General features: G+C 35.7%; 1 protein-coding gene across 5 annotated transcripts in view; it reads right to left on the bottom strand.

The window, feature by feature from the left end:
* Window positions 1-23,781, bottom strand: part of USP32 (ubiquitin specific peptidase 32) — an 81,114-nt gene that overhangs the window by 43,935 nt on the left and 13,398 nt on the right. For all 5 annotated transcript variants that reach the window (XM_075032968.1, XM_075032969.1, XM_075032970.1 and 2 more), the window contains exons 2-5: window positions 14,651-14,778; window positions 6,077-6,182; window positions 5,363-5,481; window positions 2,241-2,400 (exon numbers count right to left, since the gene is read on the bottom strand). In XM_075032968.1, the coding sequence (XP_074889069.1) occupies window positions 2,241-2,400; window positions 5,363-5,481; window positions 6,077-6,182; window positions 14,651-14,778 (513 nt within the window). The remainder of the gene's footprint in view (window positions 1-2,240; window positions 2,401-5,362; window positions 5,482-6,076; window positions 6,183-14,650; window positions 14,779-23,781) is intronic.

Here is a 23,781-nt window from a genome sequence, read left to right as displayed (position 1 = left end):
AACCTTAAAATATGAGGAATTACAGCTAAGAGGCAGAATAAGCTGATTTCAGGACTGACATTTTCAGCAAAAATGATGGCTACACTGAGGTAAGATCACTGAGTCTGCTATGAAAATTTAAACAGAGAGCAAGACTGTTGCTTCATAAAGAAGTCCGTATATGTAACAGCAATTAAGCAACCTCTGAGACTGCACAGTTGAAGATGTCAAAGAGGTAACTGGAAGTTAGAGCGGACAATAGTCATTAAACGGAAAACAGACTATGCTCCTGCAGAAGGCATCCTCAGAAAAAGATTTTAAGGCTGAAATGGTAGCAGAGACGCTGTTATCAGTTGATAGGTCCTTGCAATCAAAAAGGCTCAAATGTAAACTGAGGTACTTGAGGCAATTTGATTTGCTAGAGACTGATTAAGTAACTGGGATTCTGTTAAGACAAAGGTTGAGAAATTTGAGATGAGAAGATGAAAATACTCCCTCTACAAAATGAAAAGAAAAAATAACTACTACAGTAGAGATAAATATGACATGGAACCACCTGAACAATTTTTTTCTAAGAATCGGAACAGATTTTGTCCCCATTCATTTTTTTCTAATATGCTTCTCATCCAGTCTCCTTAATTTTGTTTATAATTATAGCACTTCAATCTTAATTTCTCTAATTCTTTGTTTAAAACTGAGAAAATCTCTTAGACTATAAATTGAAGAAAGACTTTCTTCTTGATACAAGAACATAGGTGTGGGCTGGCTAAAGTAGAACATTATGCTCTTCAGTCTAAAGACCATTTCTTTCTCGAATAATTTATTTTGCACATTTGAAATAGCTAGGAATACAGTTGAGGGCCTGGCTGCAGAGGGTAACAGTGACAGGTATATTAAAACCAGAGGAAGTGAGAACATTAAATATGGAATAAAATCTACTAAAACAGTAGCTCTTGATTTGTTTTTTATTGTAAACTTCAGTTTCAGTATAAATAAACTTTCCACAAAAAGCATAGTAAAAATTGTTCAGAAAAAGTTTCAATTTTGAAGCATGAAAAAATTTGAAGTAAGCTCTGAGGTAATATCCAGAGGCCTGGCGTAAAGCTTTCTTTGAACACTTAGGGCAGAGGAAACTTGACAAGGTTGGAGGCATGGTGGATCTCAATTCAATACAGCTTGAGAGATTTTTCCAAGGGCTGAAGTCTAGAAAATTCAAAGAGGGTTGGTTTTTTTTTTTTGCATACCTCTTTCTCTACCTTGTCTATTAGACCTCAGAGAATTTAGTGGTCTTCTGGAACCTCAATGTCTACTGCAGTCTCTCATGTAATGCAAATAAATTACCTCCCTATAAACTAATTTTATTACGCATTTTCATTTCAGATGGTCAGAACAGAATTTTAATGCTCATATTTAAAACCAAGAGAAAAAACTGTATGTTGCTTTATTCAAGTAACCCACCCATTAAAGAGATTAAATGCCGTGCTGACACCAACAAAGAAAATCTATGAGAGTACATAAAACACAACCAGATTGCTCAAATCACTAACATCTCAATAGCAAACACCCTTCTCCTAGGGATACCACAGTCCCTTAGATGCTTTAGTGTAATGTATAGCATAATTTATCAAGTATAATTTATCAGCCTTTTGTTTTTACATTTAATTTAAAAAACAGCTGCTCCTTCTTGTTCTTTGGAGATTATTCCTAAATGCAAATCCTGAGGAGGCTTCTCTTTAGTTAATTTAGTTCCCTGTCTACATCACGTGCCAGGAATATTACTTATTTTACTGCAGAAAGCAAATTAAGAAGTAATACTTATTTCTGAATTAAGCAGTATTTTCAGAACTGTCTCAATAGTTTTATGATCCACTATATCTGAAAGACCAAATATTAAAGCACTATTAATGTCAAGTCAATTTAAATAAATGCATTTCCCCCAAAGAGAAGATATTTTCCTTTTTTTTTTCTTAATTTGCTCAGTAGCAAACTTCTACTGCAAGAAGTGTTGCTAACTCAGTATTGTTATCTCTTAAAAATAACGACCAACAGCGTCCTTGTACATAACAATGTTTTACATGTCACAGCACAAAAAGCACAGAACAAATTAGCATGGAGAAGAAATTTATCTCACTGAACAGAACTGCACGTATCTCATCAGAGTAGGGAGCTTTAATAAACAACTACAGCAAGGCAACAGTTTATGTCTGTGAACTCAGAAACAGTTATAAAAATGTGCGTAATAACAAGCATTGTTTACTTACAGTGTGTGACTCCAGCCAGGGTTTGATAGAAGGTAGGGGTATCACTATCATCAGTGAGTGTCACATATACACCTCCAGACAGCAGCCAACGGGAAAACGTGAAAGCATCTTTGTTGTGCAATAGCCAAACCCTGAACTTCTCATAGTTTACCTTTTCACCCTGTAAGAAAAATAAGAAAATGTGAGCTGGTTTTCTCTGCTTTCTCAGTACCAGTAAACAGGAACCATCCAGCTGTATGAACAATAATTGGGACAATGTCCTATAAAAATAAGAACTACAATAATTTTTTTTCTTTGGAGCCATGCCTGTTTTTCCATTTCATTCTGAAATACAGCACTGGGAGGGAAATTAGACTCCTCAGCTCTCTCTGCATTTCAATCACCTACTCAATGTGTCCTTTGGAAAGTCATTTACTCTGAACCTCAGGTTAAAGGGATTAGAAGGAAAATGGTTACTTACAACTCAAAATAACAGAGGTTATTTTTATGAATTTAAATTTATTATGATAGATAAAAGCTCTTATGTGCCAAGTAACAGGTGCTATAAAATCATAAACATTCTGTTATATCTGCGCAACTATACAAACACTTAACACAGAGAAACTAGATTTGTGAATAACTAATAATATGATTAATTGCTGCAGTAGCACGTCAATTTTTTGCCTCTATTGACCAAAACCCACTCTGGAGCATACATGTAAACATGAATGTCAATTCATAGTATCTCCTAACTCAGTCCTCTTGCTGGATGTCTTATGGAACTGCCTGTTCAGGAATACATAAAAACTATAGATTCACAGAGTTTAAATGCTGGAGAGGCTGTTTAAACCATTTAGTTGAATGGTTTCCAAGCTGTGGCCATGAAACCATAGAGATCAGCAGACTAATTTCTACAGGACCTACAAAACTAACTAAAATCCAAGCAAACCTATTATCAGTAGACAAACTCATTATATGGAGATCCTAATCTCCATGAGACATAAACAGGGGTCTGCAAAATGAAAGAGGTTTCAAGTCATTGATTATTTAAACTTCCCTAATATCTCAGACCATTAAACTTCGCTGAATTACATCTCTACAGAATCCAACAGTTTGCATTTGGCCACGGACTATCTGCAACTGCCAACTACAGAAAATTGAAAATCCACTACTTCCTTTGCCAGTTTGCTCAAATGGTTAATCACCATCGCTGCTAAAACATTTGCTTCATATTCCAATTGTAATGGATCATTTCAGATCATGCCTCTTTTTCCTAGACTAAAGAGCGTTACATTTTTCTCGAACAAATAAATGCAGAAATACCCCAATACTTACAGCTACTATCATAGATACTATAATTCAAGGAAGTCAAGATGCTACACTGCTATTCCATCACCAGTTTAATCTGTATAGATCCACACTACTGACTGACAGCATGGTCCTAACCTTCCTCTTACCAAACGCTGTTTCTGATCCTTCATCCCTTCTCTTTTGTGACAGCAATCACATTAGTGCAGTCATGTGGCAAAACAGATCTAGCTGAAAAATAACTTATAGGATTACAGAAAAAGGGCTTACTTCTCAGCCAGATCAGTCTCCCAATCCAGTTCATCAAGGCATCATATAAATACTTGAGCCAGCACAAAGTTAGGAGAATGACAGTCAGGAAAAGGGCAACTCAACAACATGGACTTTGCAGGACTTAACCCATTATGGAAGCACTTGCTTAAGCAAAAAAAAAAACTAGAGCAATACAGGTATCACTGAATTTGTTTCCTGTATTTCAGAAACAAGAGTGAGAAAAACTCAAGATGCATTTTAAAGCTTATATTTCTAGATGAGTACATGCAATAATTCTGAAGAACAGGAGTACCTATAAACATCATCCTTGAAAGCATAAACTCATCTGCCATACGGCAGGAAGGAAGGCCCACAGCAGGAACATTAAACTTTCTCACTCTCCAGCAATGACCTACTATGATTAACAGGCCAGTAAATCCTGCTGAGTGGGTTATTACACTATTTTCATTTTAAAAGAAAAATCAATATACAGCATTTTCTTGAACAGGAAAATGGTATGAAGCCAGTTTGATACTTCTCTTCCTGCAAGACTTCATAAAGTATTTCTGAATTTCTTGGACAGTGTGCAATTAACTTTTAGGGTATAATTCATCACACCATATTGATGGGAAATTATAAATAGGAAATACTGAAGTGGGTCAGCTCCAGAAACTGGACTGCAGTATACATATGATTTATGATTCCAGCCAAGAATGAAGAATGTAATCATTGCCTACAAAGCCAACATGACACCACCGCCAGACTAAATGAGTCTGCCTCAGCCAATGCCTATAACCAAAGTTACCTTCAATACAGTACAATAAAATTTAGGGTAATGAAGTAATCTGATATTCACAAATAAAGCTTCTAATCAATCAGTTTTTCAGTGGAATGTATAATGATGACTAGGTTTTGCTGATCTGTAGTCCTCTGATAACAAATGAAGCAACCAAAGCACAAAAACCTGACAATTCATCAGGACCACTAGTGCCAAAGAAATATCTGTGAATATTTAAAAGTAACAATAGCCTGTTTTAGAGGACTTCAGCAAACTTCATAAACATTACATCTCTCAAACAACCTAAAGCATAAATAAATGTTGTAGCTCCTAGCAGGCACAGTGAGACAGAAGTAATACTATAAAACTACTATTTTTAAGCAACCACTGCTAGCAGGCATTTTTAAATCCAGGATGCAGACTTCCCTTCCCCTCTCAGATCTGTATTCTAGATTTCTTCCCCAATCACAGTAAAATGTCCACACTAATGAAAAAATTCCACTAACAATATTAGTAGTTAAATTTACTTGGTAACATGATTACCCTTGGGAAATGATACCTTTCAAACTAGCACAGTAAGTAAAGCAGCATGGAGAATGCCTACATTTATATACCAAGCTGCAATTCACATCAATACAAATTAATGTAATATTACAACATAAGAAGCTATGAGCTTTTACCCAATTTAAACAAGGTCCATTTGTTCCCATACATGCACAAGCATGTATGTCAGAGAAAAACAAACTACCCAATGTAATTTTCACTTTTTTTGTAAATACAAGAGGATAAAACCTGTAGGAAATACCTCAGAGAAACATTTCTTGAGTGACTCTGGGACTTTTCCATCAACCACATGCAGCATCTTCTCCATCTCTTCACGGACAACATAACTCCCAGATTCATTAGAAAAGAGACTGAAAATGTCTGAGGAAGTAGAGAAATGTTTAAGCAAATATGGTGGTTACATTTTTCAATTAAGTTCACAACTGGCTGAGAATGCCAAAAGCTGTGCAACAACTAAAGGACTAAAAACTTAGATTAATTCAATTTCAATATAGCTCAACAAGGTTTAGGTCAAGAAGCATCTCCTTTTTCTTTTACTATTGTCCACTAATCAAAAGGAAAAGAAATACTATCAAGTCAGATTAACAAGGAAGACAAAACAACAGAAGTCAGTAGGCAGATGCTTTCATTTGTTTTGAAAAATATCAATGCCGTCCTCCTTCTTCTGCCCACATACAGTGATCAACAGTCTTTCTGTAGGATCCTAACATTTACATTCATGATGACTTATCAAATATTTCATTTTGGTGAGTACAGAAAACAAAAATGCACTGAATTTCAAAATACACAGCTAAAAAAAGTCTAAAAATATACTGTATTTACTGGCAAATGTATGCCCTGGTTACATATAAAAATAGGGACTTAGTATACCACAATTTATGCTTGCTTTACATAAGCGTATTATACACTCACTCTCCACTAGCCTGTTGTTACTGTTCTAAGTTACATTACTTACATTTTGCTTTCTCTTCCTCTCTGCCTCTTGTAAGTAGAACTAATCCAACTATCAAGTTATTGAAGTGCAGCCCTTTGGATATTCCTCCAAATGAACAGTAGATAACCTAGAATAATAAAACAGAGAAGTTAACCAAAAAGTTAACAGGGCAAACAGGGATGTCAGAACTAAACGCAACAACTTATACTAAGGCTCCTTCTTATGTAGTTTTTAGGCTAGTCATCTCTCATTCAGCTAAACACACTTCTGATTTCAGTTCTGTTAACTTTCATAGCTCTTCCAGTACCTATAAAACAGCCTTTCCAGGAGCTTTTATTTAGCAAAATGCAGGTACTTTTCCTGAACAGCAATATATATTAAAAAAAAAAAAAAAAAAAAAAAAAGCAGCTAGAATCCTCCAATGAAGACAGCTTCTTGCTTGCTCACTGGTGCTACCTCCCCAGTCTTATCAAGGTAATGAAGATGAAATCTCCTCCAGACAGGGCTTTGATAGTCTCAAAGCCATCAAGAGGTTGTTGGAGCATCAAGTGTTTCATCACCCCAGTCATGGGAGATACACTTCCAGTAAGCCATCAAAAACTGCTGCTTTGAAATGTTGTGACACAAAAAAACCCAACAAAACAACCTTCCATCAATAATACCTTAACTATCTTATCACTGCAACTGTTGCTAGAATGACCATTCCAGTTTAGTACCCTGCTCTAACAATAGTACTTAAATCTTGCTTCCAACAGAAAGCAATAGAAATCAAGACTATTTGGAAGTTACTCGAAGATTCACAGAGCCGCCACCAGGAACAACGCTGTCAATGGAAGGGCTGAAGCATTTACCTTTCACATGAAAAGTAGTCTGTACACTGCTGCTTAACTTACTCAACAGCATCTTAACAGTGATTCAATACTGATACATGAGATATGAAGGAAGTAAGTCATTTTAGGACAAACAGCAACTACTCTTAGTAAACAAGAATTACCAATTCGCTTATTGCAATGTACTACTTCACCTTGCCTCTAATACTACAAAGCACAAATTAAAATATGTATGCTATACTGCTCTTCAAACATGGACGACTCCTGTAATCCCAAATCTATTCCTACAAGCACCAGTACTTTATCAGTATCACAAGACAGAAATCTGCATTAGGTAATAGAACTTAAAGCAGTCAGAATTTATCAATTATTCCTACATACAAGAATTATTTCAGTGTCTATGTCTTACAATTTGATTTCTTATAGATATCACACTGTACATCTAACCATAAAGAGAAAGCATTAAGTCTAGCTGATGGGGAACTATTACTGTGAAAGACCAGAACAAAGTGATTTGTCACTGATCATGGTTTGGACAGTAGGCTTATTTGCCAAACTTGGTTTTTAAATATAACTTTTTCAGAGGGAAAGATAAAGGAACAGAGATCAACTTCTATTAAGAAAAGTATTGTGCACATTTTAAACAGTATTTTCTTTGCTTGCATCTGAATTACATTCTGAATAAACAATATTAAAATCAGGATGCGTACATGCAGTTATGTACTGCTTTTTCATTTTTTTCCAGTAAAGCCTTGAGTATTTTCTTTATATGAGAATTTAGCCAAATAGCAATAGCAGACTTCAGAGGTCAGCAGAGCTTCATAATTAACGCAGACAGATTCACTATTTTGTGCATTACCCACAAAGCAGAGTGAATCATTAGTAAACCATGGGATGAAACCCACAGATCTTAACTGCAACACCTGTATCCCTTCCCCCTGCCTTTTGTTTGTTTTTAAACATAGGAACTACAACCAGACAATTCTGAACAGCTAAAGCAACACTTTTTTTGACCTTCTAAGCTCTGTTTGTTTTGGGTTTTTTTCCCTTTGAAACTACAAATGCTTGCATAATACATTTTAGCCTTTTTTGCAAGCCTACCAAAGAAGCCATGACAATGTGTAACAACCTTTATAGTTCAAAACTGAAGTCCTAATTAATATGAGAATTTGTACATCCCTGTAGTGATTTTGTTTTATCGTGGTTTAAAAGTAGATTATTTTGATGTGTTTAAAACTTAAACTTGTTGGGTAGATTCACAGGATTTCACATGCTTAAGATAATGTTAGGGGGCCCACAGACAAAAATCCACCAATCTACAGAATTAAAACACTTTTAAATTTTTTTAAACTTCCACCATAACCATCAGGAAACATTTACATTCAGAGATGACTAGAAAACAACAGTGAGAGATGGTATGTGCAGTTGGAGTGACACTTGTCCTCTACACCATCAGCAGTTCTGGAAAAAACATGTGTCACTAACATTATCTTAAGCATGTGAAATCCTGTGAATCTACCCAACAAGTTTAAGTTTTAAACACATCAAAATAATCTACTTTTAAACCACGATAAAACAAAATCACTACAGGGATGTACAAATTCTCATATTAATTAGGACTTCAGTTTTGAACTATAAAGGTTGTTACAGCACAAAATCTACCACTGTATGAGGACCTGCCACAAATAGCAGAATTAGGATCATAAACCTAGTGGATGCATCCAGTGAACACTCTAGTATAATAAATTTATGTTTGAAAAACCACAGGAATAATTCTAAATCAGATTTTAAAAGATAAATCAAAACTACATTTAAGTCCGATTAGAATTTTTCCTGTCTCTTTGCAGATACGTGCAGCTTACATTTAACTACTTTTTAAAAGTACTTTCCATCTTCTGCCTCTCTTAAACACTGTAGTTTCATTGCTGGCTTAAACCAGTGCTAGCCATTTGTCTGCCCCCAACAACTCATTCCCACCCACACACCACTTCCAACATCTATGCCAAAACAAGCATTCATGCAGCAGGACTATGAATGAAATCAGGGAACTAACTTGGGTTTGAATTAACCATTTTTGTTATCAGGTTTCATTAATCCAGCTCAAAGTGGATGACCTCAGGGTGAGAATAAGTAGCCAGGATTAAGCTGACTGTGAAACTGGTATAAAAGAACTACATAAATGACATTTCAAATATTACAAGAGACCTACACGCTACCATAACCATGTAGGACATTCAGTGTAATCAAGTCCAGTCTATTATCAGTTGTGCCCTTCAAAGGAGTCAGACAGCACAACATTACAAGGGAGTAGAATAAGGAGGAAACCAATTCTCAACAGGCTGAAGTCCCTTTGCAAAATGCAAGTGCCATGTCTCCCAAAGTAAGACTGAAAAAAGTTACCATCTCACTGATGAAGGTCTAGATGCCAGGAAACTGTTTACCAAAGAACTGGCAGCTGTCAATATTTGTTACTCTAACCGTAAGCTAAGAAATCAGTAAAGTACTTTGAAAGAATTTGCGCTTTTTACATTGATAAAGCAAGATGTAACAAAACTTGTTGCCAAAAGATTTTTTTGCTTTAAAACAAACAGCTCAACACTGGAAACAGACATGAGAGAAAATAAAATCTTGCTGCATTATTAAAAAGACCAGCTTTTGAGGTCATCTGCTGACCACTCTTTGTTATTAACAAAAGAAAATTTAGCTTTCTTTGTAGTTTAATCATTTACAATAATGTTTCATAATAAATTACTTGTAAATCACAAAGTGACAGTAATCTGACACTTTTCAGAGACAGTTCTGAGTAAAGATGGAAACAAACTGACAGCAGTTAAAGGAAGCCTCTGTAAACAGGTGCAATAATATCACTGTGAGGCTTTGAACCTGTAGTTTTTCCTATTAAAAAAAGGCAGAAGAATCAGCTGAAAAATCCCAAAGAGTATATTATATGCCTATTAACTTCCACATCTGCAGAGGCTGGCACATCTCTCCTTGGAGTCTCTTGAGGATAATGGTGTGGGGCTCAAAAATTGAGCTTCAGAAACGTCTAATGACAAAGCTCAGACAGATCTGTTTCCTCAAGTACCTCAACCTAAATCAGCTGGCATTCTAAAAGAGGTTCACAAGGTTAGGTGGAACAAGCAGAAAGTTACTGGACCCAAAAATCCCTCTTTCTATCCCCTCTTTCCCCTCCAGTAACAGCAATGACAGGGCTGCAGCCAAAATCCTCAAGCACAAGTAAAGGGTGGAAGAAGAGAGCTGAATACCAGAGCCACGTGAATGAGTCACTGCTCTTACTATCTCCCGTGTGGTTTCCATCTCAAGTGAAAATTAAGCCAGGACTGGGAGAGACAAAACAAAAACCAGCCACGGGCCTGTCAAGGGCACTGGGTAGATCTGGCTAAGCCACACGGTGCTGTAGTGGCAAAAAGAAGAAAAGGAAATACCTAACACAGACTAGCTACGTTAGATTTACTAGTGCAACTGCCCTTTACGCTTTGTGTATAACAGGGTGTGGAAAATCTACCACTGCTGCCTTTCCAACAGTAGGCAGCAGGCTAGCAGAATTCATTTGCAGAATGGGTTCTAGGCGACCTCCGAAGAAGCACTGGGCAACAAGGCAGTAAAAAAATTCTAAAATTTTGTTCACACCTCTGTCACAGTTATGACCAGACAGTTTCCCTGAGGACACTTACCTCAATATAGTTCTGTGTGTTACCTTCAGTAAATCCTCTCCTTGTCCACCCATCAAGCTATCACTTTTCATTTGCTATCCACTTAAGACTATTAAAAGACGTCTGAAGGCAAGTCAATGTAAATGAGGCCAATAATACAGAAGAATCTAATTCTACAGAAAGCATTATGTAGAACCTGCATTTTCATTCCACTATAAGACATAGCGCTACCCAAATACATTAACTTCCCACAGGGTGCTCAGATCATCCTCTTCTATTACTGAAACTTAATCCATTTACAAATGCTTGAAGGGCTAAATTACTAAAACTATATTTGTGCTCTATTTGGACACAATAACTGTATATGCCTCATGGACAATGTCGTGGCAGAGATTTGAATTCCACACTTTCTACGTCTAATCATTCTGATTTCACAAGATGCCTTCAAGGCTACGCTGCATATGTAAGCAATTTACCTTTATGTTACACTGGAATCATTACTTTTTTAAAAATATGCAGTTAGCTCTGCTGAACACTATAGTTTAAGTCTTAATATAGCTATTTCTGATCAAAAAAACCCCCACAAACAGCACAATGAAGAGAATTCTTGCATTTCAGATTAACAGGACTTCCAAGACAAAAAATACATACATGAATAAACAAATGAGAAATCACTGTTTTTCTTTCACAAATTTTAGTAAAATATGATCTTTTCTTTACACTTTATTCTCCATCACTCAAATTTAACCCTTCTGTGCTTTTAGACTTCTTAAGAACATCTATTTTATAGATTACCTCCAATAAAGCTGTCTCCTCTCTTCATCCATCTCAAAGCGTATTTCTAATTCATACCCATTTCTGAGTTTTTCAACTTCCTTCTGTTGAACTTTATACATCCCAGTTATGATATCAGTTGAATGCCAAATATTACATTTATATATTATTTCAACATAACACATTGACTGTTCATGATATAAACACAGAAAAGGAATCCTATGGATAATGTCCAATATAATAGTATTTAACATACGTAATTACAACCATGGGCAGCTGGCATCACTTTGAGTTTAGCTGCTTAACCAGAGTATATAAACACTGAATAGTTATATAACAATATATAACAGAGATCAGTTTGCATTTCTAAGGAAGGAGCTCCACAATTTTTCACACTAATGTGCTATTTGGAAAACTTCTTCTAATAAGATGCACCATCAAAATATGATGAAATTTTGTATTTTCCAAAATTACTTAATACTGTTGCAGCTTTACTTAAAATAGCCACACCCAGACAGTATCATAGCAATTTACATTTCAGAATGTAAAATTTACTATAATTGAATTGTACATAGTCATATTTTTTTACAAAATTTAAGTCTGACATGTTATGTTTCATGGATAACTGAAGAATGTAACAATATGGTTCCTCTTCTGTTAAAAAAAAGTCTCAGTCTATACAAACAGTTCCCTTTAGGTCCAAATCCCTGGCGCTGTGCCCATACACTCTAGTAAGCCTGCTGGAAGAGTAGGAGAGGATGCTCAAGGCATTCTTTTGGCTCCTTTCTAAATGTCCTGGATTCTTTCCTGATTTTATCCTTATGACCCCTCTTCTCAGCCCTTGACAAGTCTGTGTTCTTGTTCTTTTAGCAGCCCCCTCAACGTGTCCTTCGTGTCTCTGTTAGCATCATCCCTCTTCTCTTTGTATTACTTGGACTGCAGCTTGTTAACCAATTAGTCACATTTAGAGAAAAAGATGCGCTGCACTTAACTACTTAGTAAGTATCACACAATGCTGTGTATAAACTGTCTCACAATCATAATGTATGTAGGTATATATAAAAAGTATAATCTAATTAGTCATTGAAATGACTGCACGGGCCAAGGTTAGGAGGTCCTTTCTCAACATTCTTCCCCTCCTCAATCTAAAATAAAAAGTTACTAAAAATGCTTTCTTGAAATATTATCAGCATTCCATCCTTTCACCTCCTCTGAACAATACTTTTTCTATCAAGGTGCCCACAAGTCCATATGGTAATTGCATTACTTCCTTAGATTTAAAAATAAATGCTGTGTTCATACATCTCACCTCTTCACCAGCTTTCCCACAGTTAAAACAACATAAAGCACTTCTGTTAATTTCACTTAATTAATATCTTCAACTCCATTTTCCCAAGAGATCCTTTCAGAAAATTACTGTCCCAGACATTTAAAAAATATTTCGTGTGTATGACAATCATGCAAATTGTTTGACCAAAGTTCCACTGGCTTCAGTTCTATGTCCCTGCTGTAAAACTCTGTTTTTCACTTAATGAATTCCTGAAGGTCTATCGCTACTCAGATATGAAAAACTACTATTCAAAACATGCAGAGAAGACAGCCCAGCAATCTGAGGCTCAAAATGATCGATTTGAATGTTTGAAAAGCTGAAAACTCAGAACAAGGCTTTAAGATGCCTAATGGCTTTGCCTGCCTTTCCACACCCTGAAGCCAGGAATTACAAAGCATCCCTTTATAGTATGAGCAGAATTAAATCCAAATTTTGTCCAAATTTACAGTATTCAAGCTCACAGATATGACTACTGCATTGCCTGAATATGAATGCTAGAAGTAAACAGTAATTTGTACTAGAATTTTGAGATGTTGATGTGCCAGTTTTGATGAGATGACATCAAAAAACAGTTATGATTCTTCCATTAATTTTGTTTCGCCAGTTGGAAACCAAGAACTGCAGTATAACCGCAATGAATGTTAAAAAAAATAATCACCACCGAAACTGTGTCTTTAAGGACAGATTTTTAAAAAATAAAATAGAAGGTAGCCAGCAGACATTTGAAAACCTGGAGTCTCTATTTGTGATCAAAAGTTTACTTCATCCAAATCCATAATTTAATCCTTAATACTGGCATAAAAGGGATAAAAAGGTACAAGTTAACTCATAGTGTAAAATTTTCAACATTTTATATTATTTCAAACCAATCTTATACAGTGTAGGATACATTTGTTTGTTTAATCTTATGAGCTACTAACAGTCAAAGCATCTAGACAACGTATACAGAAATTAATACTAAGACATGCTTTAAGCTATGGGCAAATCATACAGTTTCTTGTAATTTGATAGTGCTAACACACATTGCAATTTTTCCTGTTAAGCGCTTGAATACCCACATAAAAATCAAACTGTTAACTGTATTACTGAAGCAAGTAATATCATACTCTTGGTCAACACTTGCGAAAAACAGAAAAAAATAATGGAGAAAAGATTAAGCTTTGAAAAAAAGTAACACTACCACAGTTAAACCTTTTGCAAAGCACACTTCACTACTCACATAATCTAAATAGAACTAGAAGACTTGTACACTGCCTGTGAGGTCAATAACACTGAAGACACCAGAAATAGAAGCTGTGATTAGAAATGACATGGAGCAAGATATCATTTGAAAGGTCTGGCTAATCTTATTCTTCTCTGCAAACAATATTTTAATTTCTCTCTTGAGACAAGGGTAACACTATGAAAGAAAATAATATTTTTAAACATGCGTGTGTGCAGGATGGTATTACTATTTTTTTAGATATACACACAATATTTATATCCATGTAACGTATTTTGATTCTGGCTATTTTTCAGTTAATTTATACATTTATTATACATATAAATTATTTTTAAGAGCTTGTAAAGATTAATCTTCAATTTAGAAAACAAAGTAAAAGCCAACGGAATCTTAGAGAAACCAAAAGCAAGTACATGTCCAGATTAAATAAAATCCTCTGTTATAATGGCTACATATAGTGTTAAAACTTCCCAACCTTTTACTTCCCCAAATCTACATCTGGATATTCAGGTTTACTTCAAATTCATCTACCACTTATTAGTTGGCTTGGAATCAGTAGCTCCATCAAGCACACATCACTGACAACCCATGATCCAAGTCTGGAACATTATCTTCAGATATAGAACATACATTGTGATATTGCATGAAAAATAGAAATTATATTAGCTCGTGTATCTATATAGGCATATTTGTGTGTGCACATCTATAGGTGTACATTATCAACCGCGTATGCCTCCCCAGAAAAACAGCAAGTTCATTGATTACCTCAGCAACTTTTGGAGGGACTCCATCACCAAGAACTTCCCTGATGAAGCACTGTTGAGTCATATAATATGAGAGTCCACAAGTTCTCTTGAAAGCATCTTTCAGTCGCTTTAGCTCTATGTCTGTAACTGTGTTGAGTGAGAAGAGAGGAGAAAAAAAAAGATTTGGTCAATAAAGATGTCATAGAAATGTAATAGCTTAAAGACTCTCAAAATCTTATACACCTAATATTTACTTTTACAATAAAAAGATAGGAAGAAATTAAACACATGATTTCACCTAAATAGTGGGAAAATCTGACTACTAGAAAATGGAGATCTAATAATCCAATCTTCCAAAAAAAAGTGAAGTAGACCTAAAGTTAACATCAATGATTTCAACAGTTCACTGACTAAGTTTTCTCTGACTACAATAGCATATTATAATTTGTTCTAAATTAAGCACCATTATTGTCACACAAAAGGAAAATAAGCTAGCTTTATGATAAATTTTACATTGCATGTAAGCCAGAGAAATGACCTGTAACCAACAGTGGTGAATATTATTAAAAGCAGCTCCAGCAGCAACCTTCAAGCAGTTTCATCTAGCAACCAGTCTACTTTTCTGTATATATAAAAAAATATTTAATCACCACTTACATGCTCATAAGACAGTACAGTGAAGCATGACTTTAACAGGAATACTTCCGATAAGTTTTGGACTAAATGTAATTCTTCACCTAAGATTTTCTTGCACAGTCAAAATCTGATTGCCAACTAAAACCTGTTCAAACTTGTTCACAATCTGTAAACGTGAAAGGTTTGATGACATCCCATTTATACTTGCACATGAGCTTCCTGAAAAGCAGTCCTTGCTTTCAAATTTTACAAGCATAAAGCAACTCTCTAACAAAGTGCTTCAGAAGCGAAGTATCTTGCTGAACAAAACAAGTCCTTTATCAAAAAACAAGTTGCAGAGAATAACACACCATGACCTGGATCACATGTAAATTACTGTGTAGTGCAGAAAGAGCCATTTACCATCTCGAAGCCAATAGAAATGATGCTGTACATAGCTATTTCACTGTATTTATAGTAAGGCATTTTCCTTCCCCTGATATAACAAGCCAGACAAACAACACCAGCATGGCCAAAACCTTCTCAAGCTTTTTGTCAGCCAAAATAAAACAGAACACTTGAGAGTTTAATCCAGCACTCTCTTCTGCTACATTTCAATTAATTCATTCATCAAAAGAAAAATCACTCCTTAAAAGTAAATCACATTGAAACATTCCTCCCTAATTTAATCCTAGTCAACATCTAAACAGACTAGTAACTTCACTTAACAATGGTGTGTAAAAACAGAAATTGGGTCATGTTTCTTTTCAAATTTTATTATAGATTCTGGGTACTTTTGACCAGAAAAAAATTCAAAGGATCTAAGAAATAAACCTGAAGTGTGACCCACACAGCCCTGGTGCTATCAATTAACATGGATTTAATTATATGGTGGAAGAATGTTGGTATAATACTGTTACCTGGCTTATATGGTGTTTAAATTTCACTATTTCATATTAACATCTGTCCATATAGTAATTTTCTTTTTTTGTGTCTTTACATGTGATGATTTAATGAATGCTCAAACACTGTTAGGCATATCAGTTGAAGTTTTCTTCCAAGATTTTTCCCTAACTTGAAACAGACTCTCAGATACAATATTTACAACCTGAAGCACATTCTCCACACTCCCCAGCTCTTCTGAATTACGGAAACAGGAAGCAAAATAAAGATTCTGAAAAGAAACTGACCCTCACACCACAGCCTTTCCTCCAAACATGTGCAAGAAATTAACTGAAGTGTTTCACATCAGAGGGATGCTTCACCTCGTCTTCTCTGCGCCTCTTATGCACAACATAACTACAGCAAATTTTCAGCCAACAGGGACAACTCCCCACCACATGTTTAATGAGTAAAGCTTGGGATTTTTAAGGGGACATAAAAAGGGGAAGCTACTGGCTTCATTATTTTGCCAAGGTAAAGCAAACAACCCAGATCCTACACAAATCTAGCAACACTTCTTTGATGAAAATATTTTAATTTATTGTATTTTTATATGCATGAGCGCAGACACACTTTTAATAAAAATAGACTGCATTCTGTTTTTTTCTCCCCCTCAGTTAATTTTTTTGAACTTCTCAGCAATCCAATCTGGTTTGTGGTCATTTGGCAAAAAAGTTTATACACAAACAAAGCGTTAACTAACCAGATGCTTATGGCCTTACACACATTATAATGGACTTTCAAGTAACCTAATTATTGCTTACTGCAAAAATAAGGTTGAAACATACACAACATATACAGCCACTAATATAGCACTGTGTCATTGATGTTTTCAGGTTTAGCTTCCTGGCTGCACAGAAAATTCAAATAATTTTCATTAAAAATTATGAAGGATTTCCCCCCTCCATCCATTTATAACTACTGATTTTGTGTCCCCTGATCAATTTCTTACAATTTCTCCCCAGCACGGCAGCATGGCAGGGAGGATCAAAGGAGGCTCCATATAAACTCAGTTGTACAGCGGCACAGCGCTGCGTTCCTGCTGCACTGACAATCCCCGCAATTTCTGGGCAGAGCAGTTTTACACAACTCTAGCTACCTTCCAGCTGCCTTCACTGCTGAACCCACTTACCGCAAAAGCACTTCTCAATAGGAACACAAGTACAATCCCACCAGGTTATACTTGTGCACTATTTTCTTGCTAGGATTAATTAAAAGAAATACAACAGCCCATAGCCATGTAAAACTTCCAATTACGGTTTTAATAGAAAATTTTATTTATCCAATAAATGTGAACTGACTATATGTAATAGGCTAGAACATAAAGTGATTTTAGTCAGTCAAGTACTTTCACAATCATAAAATTTACTGGCCGTTCCTTTATGAGATTTACCTGTATCAACAGAAATTAAAGTAATTTGTAATCTGACAACCTTAACTGCAGACCATATATTAGTACTCCAGAGATATTGTACGTATCACCTTACATCCCTAAGTGCATGAAACAAGTTACGTATTTCTAGGAGTCACTGAAACGCAACCACCTCCCTGGTGACAAAACTGCATAGAGCAATATTTCTTGTGAAATATTTGGTAGAGTTGCTGTTTTGCAGTTTTGCAGGATAGAGAAGGCCCCTACTCTAAGCGAATACATCTCACTGTATCACGAGTAAAGACAACAAGCAGAGCGATGAAACTTAGACCAACTGCATCTTGGGAACACACAGTACTCCCAAGAGCACTGTAGGCAGCAGTCATTGGTACTTCTTTGAGCACCTACGACTGCCAAATGCGTACTTCAGACAGTGTTCAAGACTAGGAAAATCCCATACATACGTATCTACTGTGAAATGCAGAAGTGACTGGACTCCTACTGAAGACAAGGAGAAGGTTGGGAAGAAGTCTTGTCAACCAATACTACTAAGACCTTCAAAAACAACTGTCGGTATATCATTTAATATTAGATGATAAGTTGATACTGCTAGTCCATGTTACATTTCAAAACCAAGTTATTAGTGCTACAGAACACTTTAATATTATTGTTTGCATGCAGAAACTACAAAACGGGTCATGGAATTACAGGAAAGGTGATTACTTTCATTTCTTCCCCAGGACACACGCATTAAAATGACTGATGCTGGCCATTTAAAATCATCCGCAAAGCTTTGTAAAAATAAGTTCATTATGCATTTAGATCCAGGCACATGAAAATACTACTGAAATGAGCAGAGGATAAATCAAAGATATTATCAATGTTTATTATGAGCCTGGAAGACAAATAAAATATTTGAATAAAAAATCCCAACACCAAAGTACCAATTACTCAACATAGAGATAGAACATGATGGCATGTTGAGAAGACATAAGACTAAGTCTTAAATTATGAAAGTAACATTTCTAGAAGCAATAAATCTATTACTATTATAATATTAAAAATTAGAACATTCACATACCCACAAGCTATCTTTCTTCTCTCAATTCCACAAGTCCTACGCAGCAAGCATCATAGACCATGGAGATATATTTAATCCCACCTTTAGATGTAAATGTAGTTAACAACTCTGTTTCTTACACTGACTTAAGTTCCTTCTTTATGTATATTCACTTGTTCCAAAGGCAGTCTTACCAAACACTTTCAGGACACAGCTGTCTACAAACACCTAAGAAAAGACCATTCACAAGCAGCTTTCATCAGATGTACAAGACAGACACTACACTATCGGATACACTGTTGCTGCATTCATAACCTGACAGTGAAAAGCAAAACAGGTAAGACTTCCCAAAGCAAGTCTATGGTAGTCAACACCACAAAAACCATCTCCACATCGCTCCTACCAGTAACGGTGGCTCAGCCTCAATATTACTGCAGAGAAAGCAATGCAATTGGAACTGCACACCTAATTCTTTACACCTCAAGGCTACAGAAGCTAACGTTTTACTGTAAGGTTCTAATTCAAAATAATAAAACCAAGTTTCGGTAGTTAGATACTGTATTTTAATTCTTAAAAATATATCTGCCTACTTCCAAAAACCACCATGGAAACAAATGGTCCCTTCCACAAAAGGAAAAGTCACAGACTACGTCATTCTGTCTAGGTAACTTTCCTAATACAAACCTCCTCAATGCTACCTTAGCTGGATGGTTTCCAATAAGTTAAAGACAGTTTAACAGAAGATTAGTGCTGCATCCAACTCCCCAGGGAATATTCAAGCTCCAGTTTGTTTAATAAAGTTTAAATGAAACCATGCAACCTCAGCTAAAAATGTCACCGCAACTTACGGTAATTGTAACAAACCTTCAGCTCATCAAACTACCAAGGATATTTTTAGTTTAATAGTGTTACTTAAACTTAATGCTGTGTATATGGATTTATGACTCTACTATTTTTATAAATTCACATCTGTCCAGGTAATGATTTGTATAGTGCCTTCCATAACAGTCCCATGCTGGAAACCACCCTCTCTACACTGCTTTCACTCCACGTATTTATCACCAATTTATCATCCTGGAGTTTTCCTTTTAGAATACAACTGTATCTGAAGCTCAAACTATGCAAGCCTAGATGACCAACTCTAGACTTAAACCTTATTTTGGCACTCATATAAAACTGACCTGAATTTCAGAGGAGATCCCTGCCAGCCTTGCCACTGATATAAACAGGAGCTGCAGGGAATCTGTCTCAGAAAAAATAAGCTACATCTGCGTAGAAGCCTAATGTTAGATACCCACATTCTGGACATTAGATACAACCTTCCACCTGAAAGAGGAAGGCAGGGAACACAGCTGAAGTTAAAGGCCTCCTCCTCCTTAAAACTAAGAGGAGTGTGTAAAAACAAGGTTAATTATCTGAAGCATTTACTGTCTAGTACTCAAATTCTGTGTTATTTACATGTGCTCAATCAACTACTCTTAAATTTAAAGTCTGTTTTGTATAAAAACTGTAGCCCAAAGAGCGTACATAAAACCATAACGTATGTATCACACAGTTTCTCTTGAAGAAGCAGATACTATTCTTTCTGCTTCCCCATTCTGTAATGTTAAAGTAACATCTTTAGACAGACCTTACATTCTATTTAACTAAACTAAGCTGGAGGAAATCAACCCTTACACTGGAGCTTTGGCAAATTTTGCAGACACATTCTCTATTCATTTTAGAAACTTTTTTTTTTTCCTACATCCTGTAGCACCAATCCCACCCTCACCTTCTTGTCTTTATCTTGGAAAGTTTTAAAATGCATTGTGAGTAATGTATGGTTCAATGTACAGCACAACATCTGTCACTTCAAGACAAAGGTCATACTGAAAAGCACAGGACAACTTTACACAACAAATACCTGTGCTAAACTCAGCAAGCTGGGAAGCAAATACCTGTCTCAGCAAATTTACTCTGCTGTTACAAGACTGCTAGTCAAATTTAATAAGAGTCATCACAAAAATATGACTATGTAACTAAATACACCTAATATTGATACTTTGGCTTGTTCACTTCCTGTTTTGGGAAAAAAGAGAGAATAAAATGGTGGCATCAAAGCCAATTCCTCACTAATCGAAGTACCTCCATTGCATACTCTATCATACTTCCTTAGAGACTAATGAATCTAAGTTAAGGTTCGCACAAATTACCTCAATAGTATGTTTTATTCAAACACTGTAAGAAAGTAGTTAAAATTTTCCTTAATTTTTTTTTTCTTTTAATGATGCAACACTAGGTACACTATTGAGGTCAAGAATGTAAAAACTGCCATGCACTACAGTCTCTGCCTGGCACCAGTAACTAACTTGCACCTAAAGCAAGAACCAAGAGAGTAACTTATCTTCCCATCTTTCAGCATATGGCTGCTCTCCAACCCCTTTGCAAAGAAGTTTAAAGATTTACAGATGCACTGAAGAGAAACACCACCAAAATTTACGAGCAAGCACGGCTGCTTAAGATGCAACAGTTCACACGTGAATGTTAAGCATTATAAGAAACAAATATTCATTTTGAAAGGAGCTTGTCTAAAGGTTAAAAGAAATGGTTAGTCATGCTTAATGGATTTATTACAGCTTCTATAATATAATTACTATATACCTTGCCTGTGACATGTGCAACGAGAGCGAGCACAATAAATGCATTTTAATTTCCTATTTAATATTTATTAGGAAACTCAGACCAGCCACAAAAATAGCTTCCTTTACAATGCTTCTTCCCCTACCCTTCAAAATCCAAGCACAATTATATAAAATGCTGTGGTAATACAGAATGAGATATAAAACGCAGCTTTCAAAAGCATACAGTTGTCTGTTGTAGTAAAGGATAAGAATAAAAGCACAGCATTTGAACTCATTTAATACTGTCCAAGACATTCAGGCAAGAGACACTTAACCTCTCCATGTCTTAATTGTCTCAACACCAAAATGAATATCAATTCTAGTCTACAACAGACAGATGTTTGATAAATGATCTAAGATACTCTGTAAGAGTACTATAAGCTACTACTAAGGAGCTGCTTTAATCAGTGAAAAGGACAGAATCCCAGTAGTTTAACTGAGGGTAGGTAGAGCTAATCTGCTGTGGCTATTATAAACTGACAGCCAATTAACACAATCTATAACAAACTGGACACAGAAGCAACACGCGTATCTGTTTTCTTTCCTTTCATCTTATTAGAGAAAGCAGTGACTACTGAAAACCAATCACTGATTTGGTAACCTCTATTTACACCAGAATCACAAAAGTAACATGCGTATCACTTCCATTAGTATGAGTAGCAGTAACAGCACCAAAAAGCTGGTAAAATCTTTAGGTCTCAAAAGCCTAAAATATTTCATTTGGCTACATGAAAAGAAATTATTTATTCTAGTTCACAGGTGACCAGCAAAAAAAAGCCAAGGCAGAAGACCACAATGTATTGACAATGCTGAAAATCAAAACACAGAACAAATTACTGCATAAGCAGGAAGAAAAAAACAGAGAGGATAAAAAGTTCAGTTAAGGTGAAGGGTGACTAAAGTGTCCTACAACATATCTAGTAGGGCTGGTACTTTTTCCCGGAACTGTAAGTATTCAACTGCCCGCAATACTCTACAAACACACACACACACACACACAAAATCTGAATTTCCAATGTCACTACTGGATGAAAAACAGCTTGCTATGTCAGTGCCTTAAAAAAACCAACAAACCACCCAAAAAACCCACACACAACAAAAACCACCAGCCCTGCAGATCTCAAGTATACAAAGCAAGCAATAATTTGCAACCATCAGCATAACACTGCATTTCTTCTTTACTAAAAATAACCAAACCTGAATTTTAATAAAACAGACAACTTGATCACCCTTCAGAAAGCAAGCAAAATTCACCTACCTCAAGCTCTTCCCAACTTCCAGCTTGGGTTGTAATAATTCTAATATTTTGGTTTTTAAGTGACAATTTTACAGGTTCAATATCAAACTCACAGGGCATATAATTCTCTAACCAGACAATTATCTTCCCTGTAATCACTTGCTCAATATTTCCCCCTGGAATCTTCATCCTAGTTATACATGGAAATTTTATTACTTTTTTCATTAGTCTTTATTGTGACTTAATGGCTGTGGTTATGAAGTTGTCAAGAACCAAAGCAATTACTAAAAAGCTTCAAAGACGTAAAATGTGCAAGTGAACGTAAAGTATGTTTGGGAACAAGCCCAAAGAGGAAGAACAAACTGCAAAATACAACTGAGATAAATGAACCAGCTATGACTAAAAAGACAACCACCACACCCACCCATTCCTGCCAAAAAGGAATCCACTTGAGAATATTTTGGGGGAAAACACAGACAAAAAAACCCTGCCTCCCCCAATGAAAAAATTAATCTACTCTTAAGGAATCTTTCATAACCAGAGTATCAAAAATGGCACCATTCAAATTACACAGTGCATATCACTAAAGACGTAACAGTCTTAACATGATACTTACCAATAACACAAATTTAAGAATAACAGCAACATAGTTTTGGAATTTAAAAAAGAAAAAAATAATAAAATTATTCAATCCATTTGTATTTTTTTCCTCCTACCTATTCTTTGGGTTTTGGTAGTAGTGGCTTATCCTGGGGATAAAGCTTTTCTTGGTTCTATCAGACCTAACCATAATGCATATCAAAGGTTTAACATCTAGTGTGTGGAGAGCGGAAGAAGATTTAGTTATTACAATAGGATTTGCCAATTTTCTGTAACATGAATACTTAGCATTTATGTGACGCTTTTAATCTTCAAAGAGCTTACTTCTCACAGTTACCATCCTCAAAAAGAATGCCATTAAGTATTATTAGCCTGTTTTATCCATCTGTAAAGTATCTCCATCGGGGCACACACTGTCACATTGCTATTTGGATTATGTTTGCTTCAAGCAAAGCTAATCAGTACAGGTTCTGTGACAACCCTCCCCATAAGACTAGTGTGGATAGAAATTGCTACATAATAGCCCCAACAGTGAAATAATCCTCCCACCATCTGAGCACTTAAATCTTATTGGCTATATTTTATATCCTCAGGAATTAAAGGAGCCTAGTTTCATATGCTTACCAGTCCAACCCTGTAAGCCACAGAAGAAACCTGAAAGAAC

The sequence above is a fragment of the Buteo buteo genome, chromosome 7 (assembly GCF_964188355.1).
Source record: "Buteo buteo chromosome 7, bButBut1.hap1.1, whole genome shotgun sequence".
NCBI lineage: Eukaryota > Metazoa > Chordata > Aves > Accipitriformes > Accipitridae > Buteo > Buteo buteo.
The sequence above is the reverse complement of the archived record's forward strand: the minus strand, read 5'-3'. Positions and strand labels throughout refer to the sequence as shown.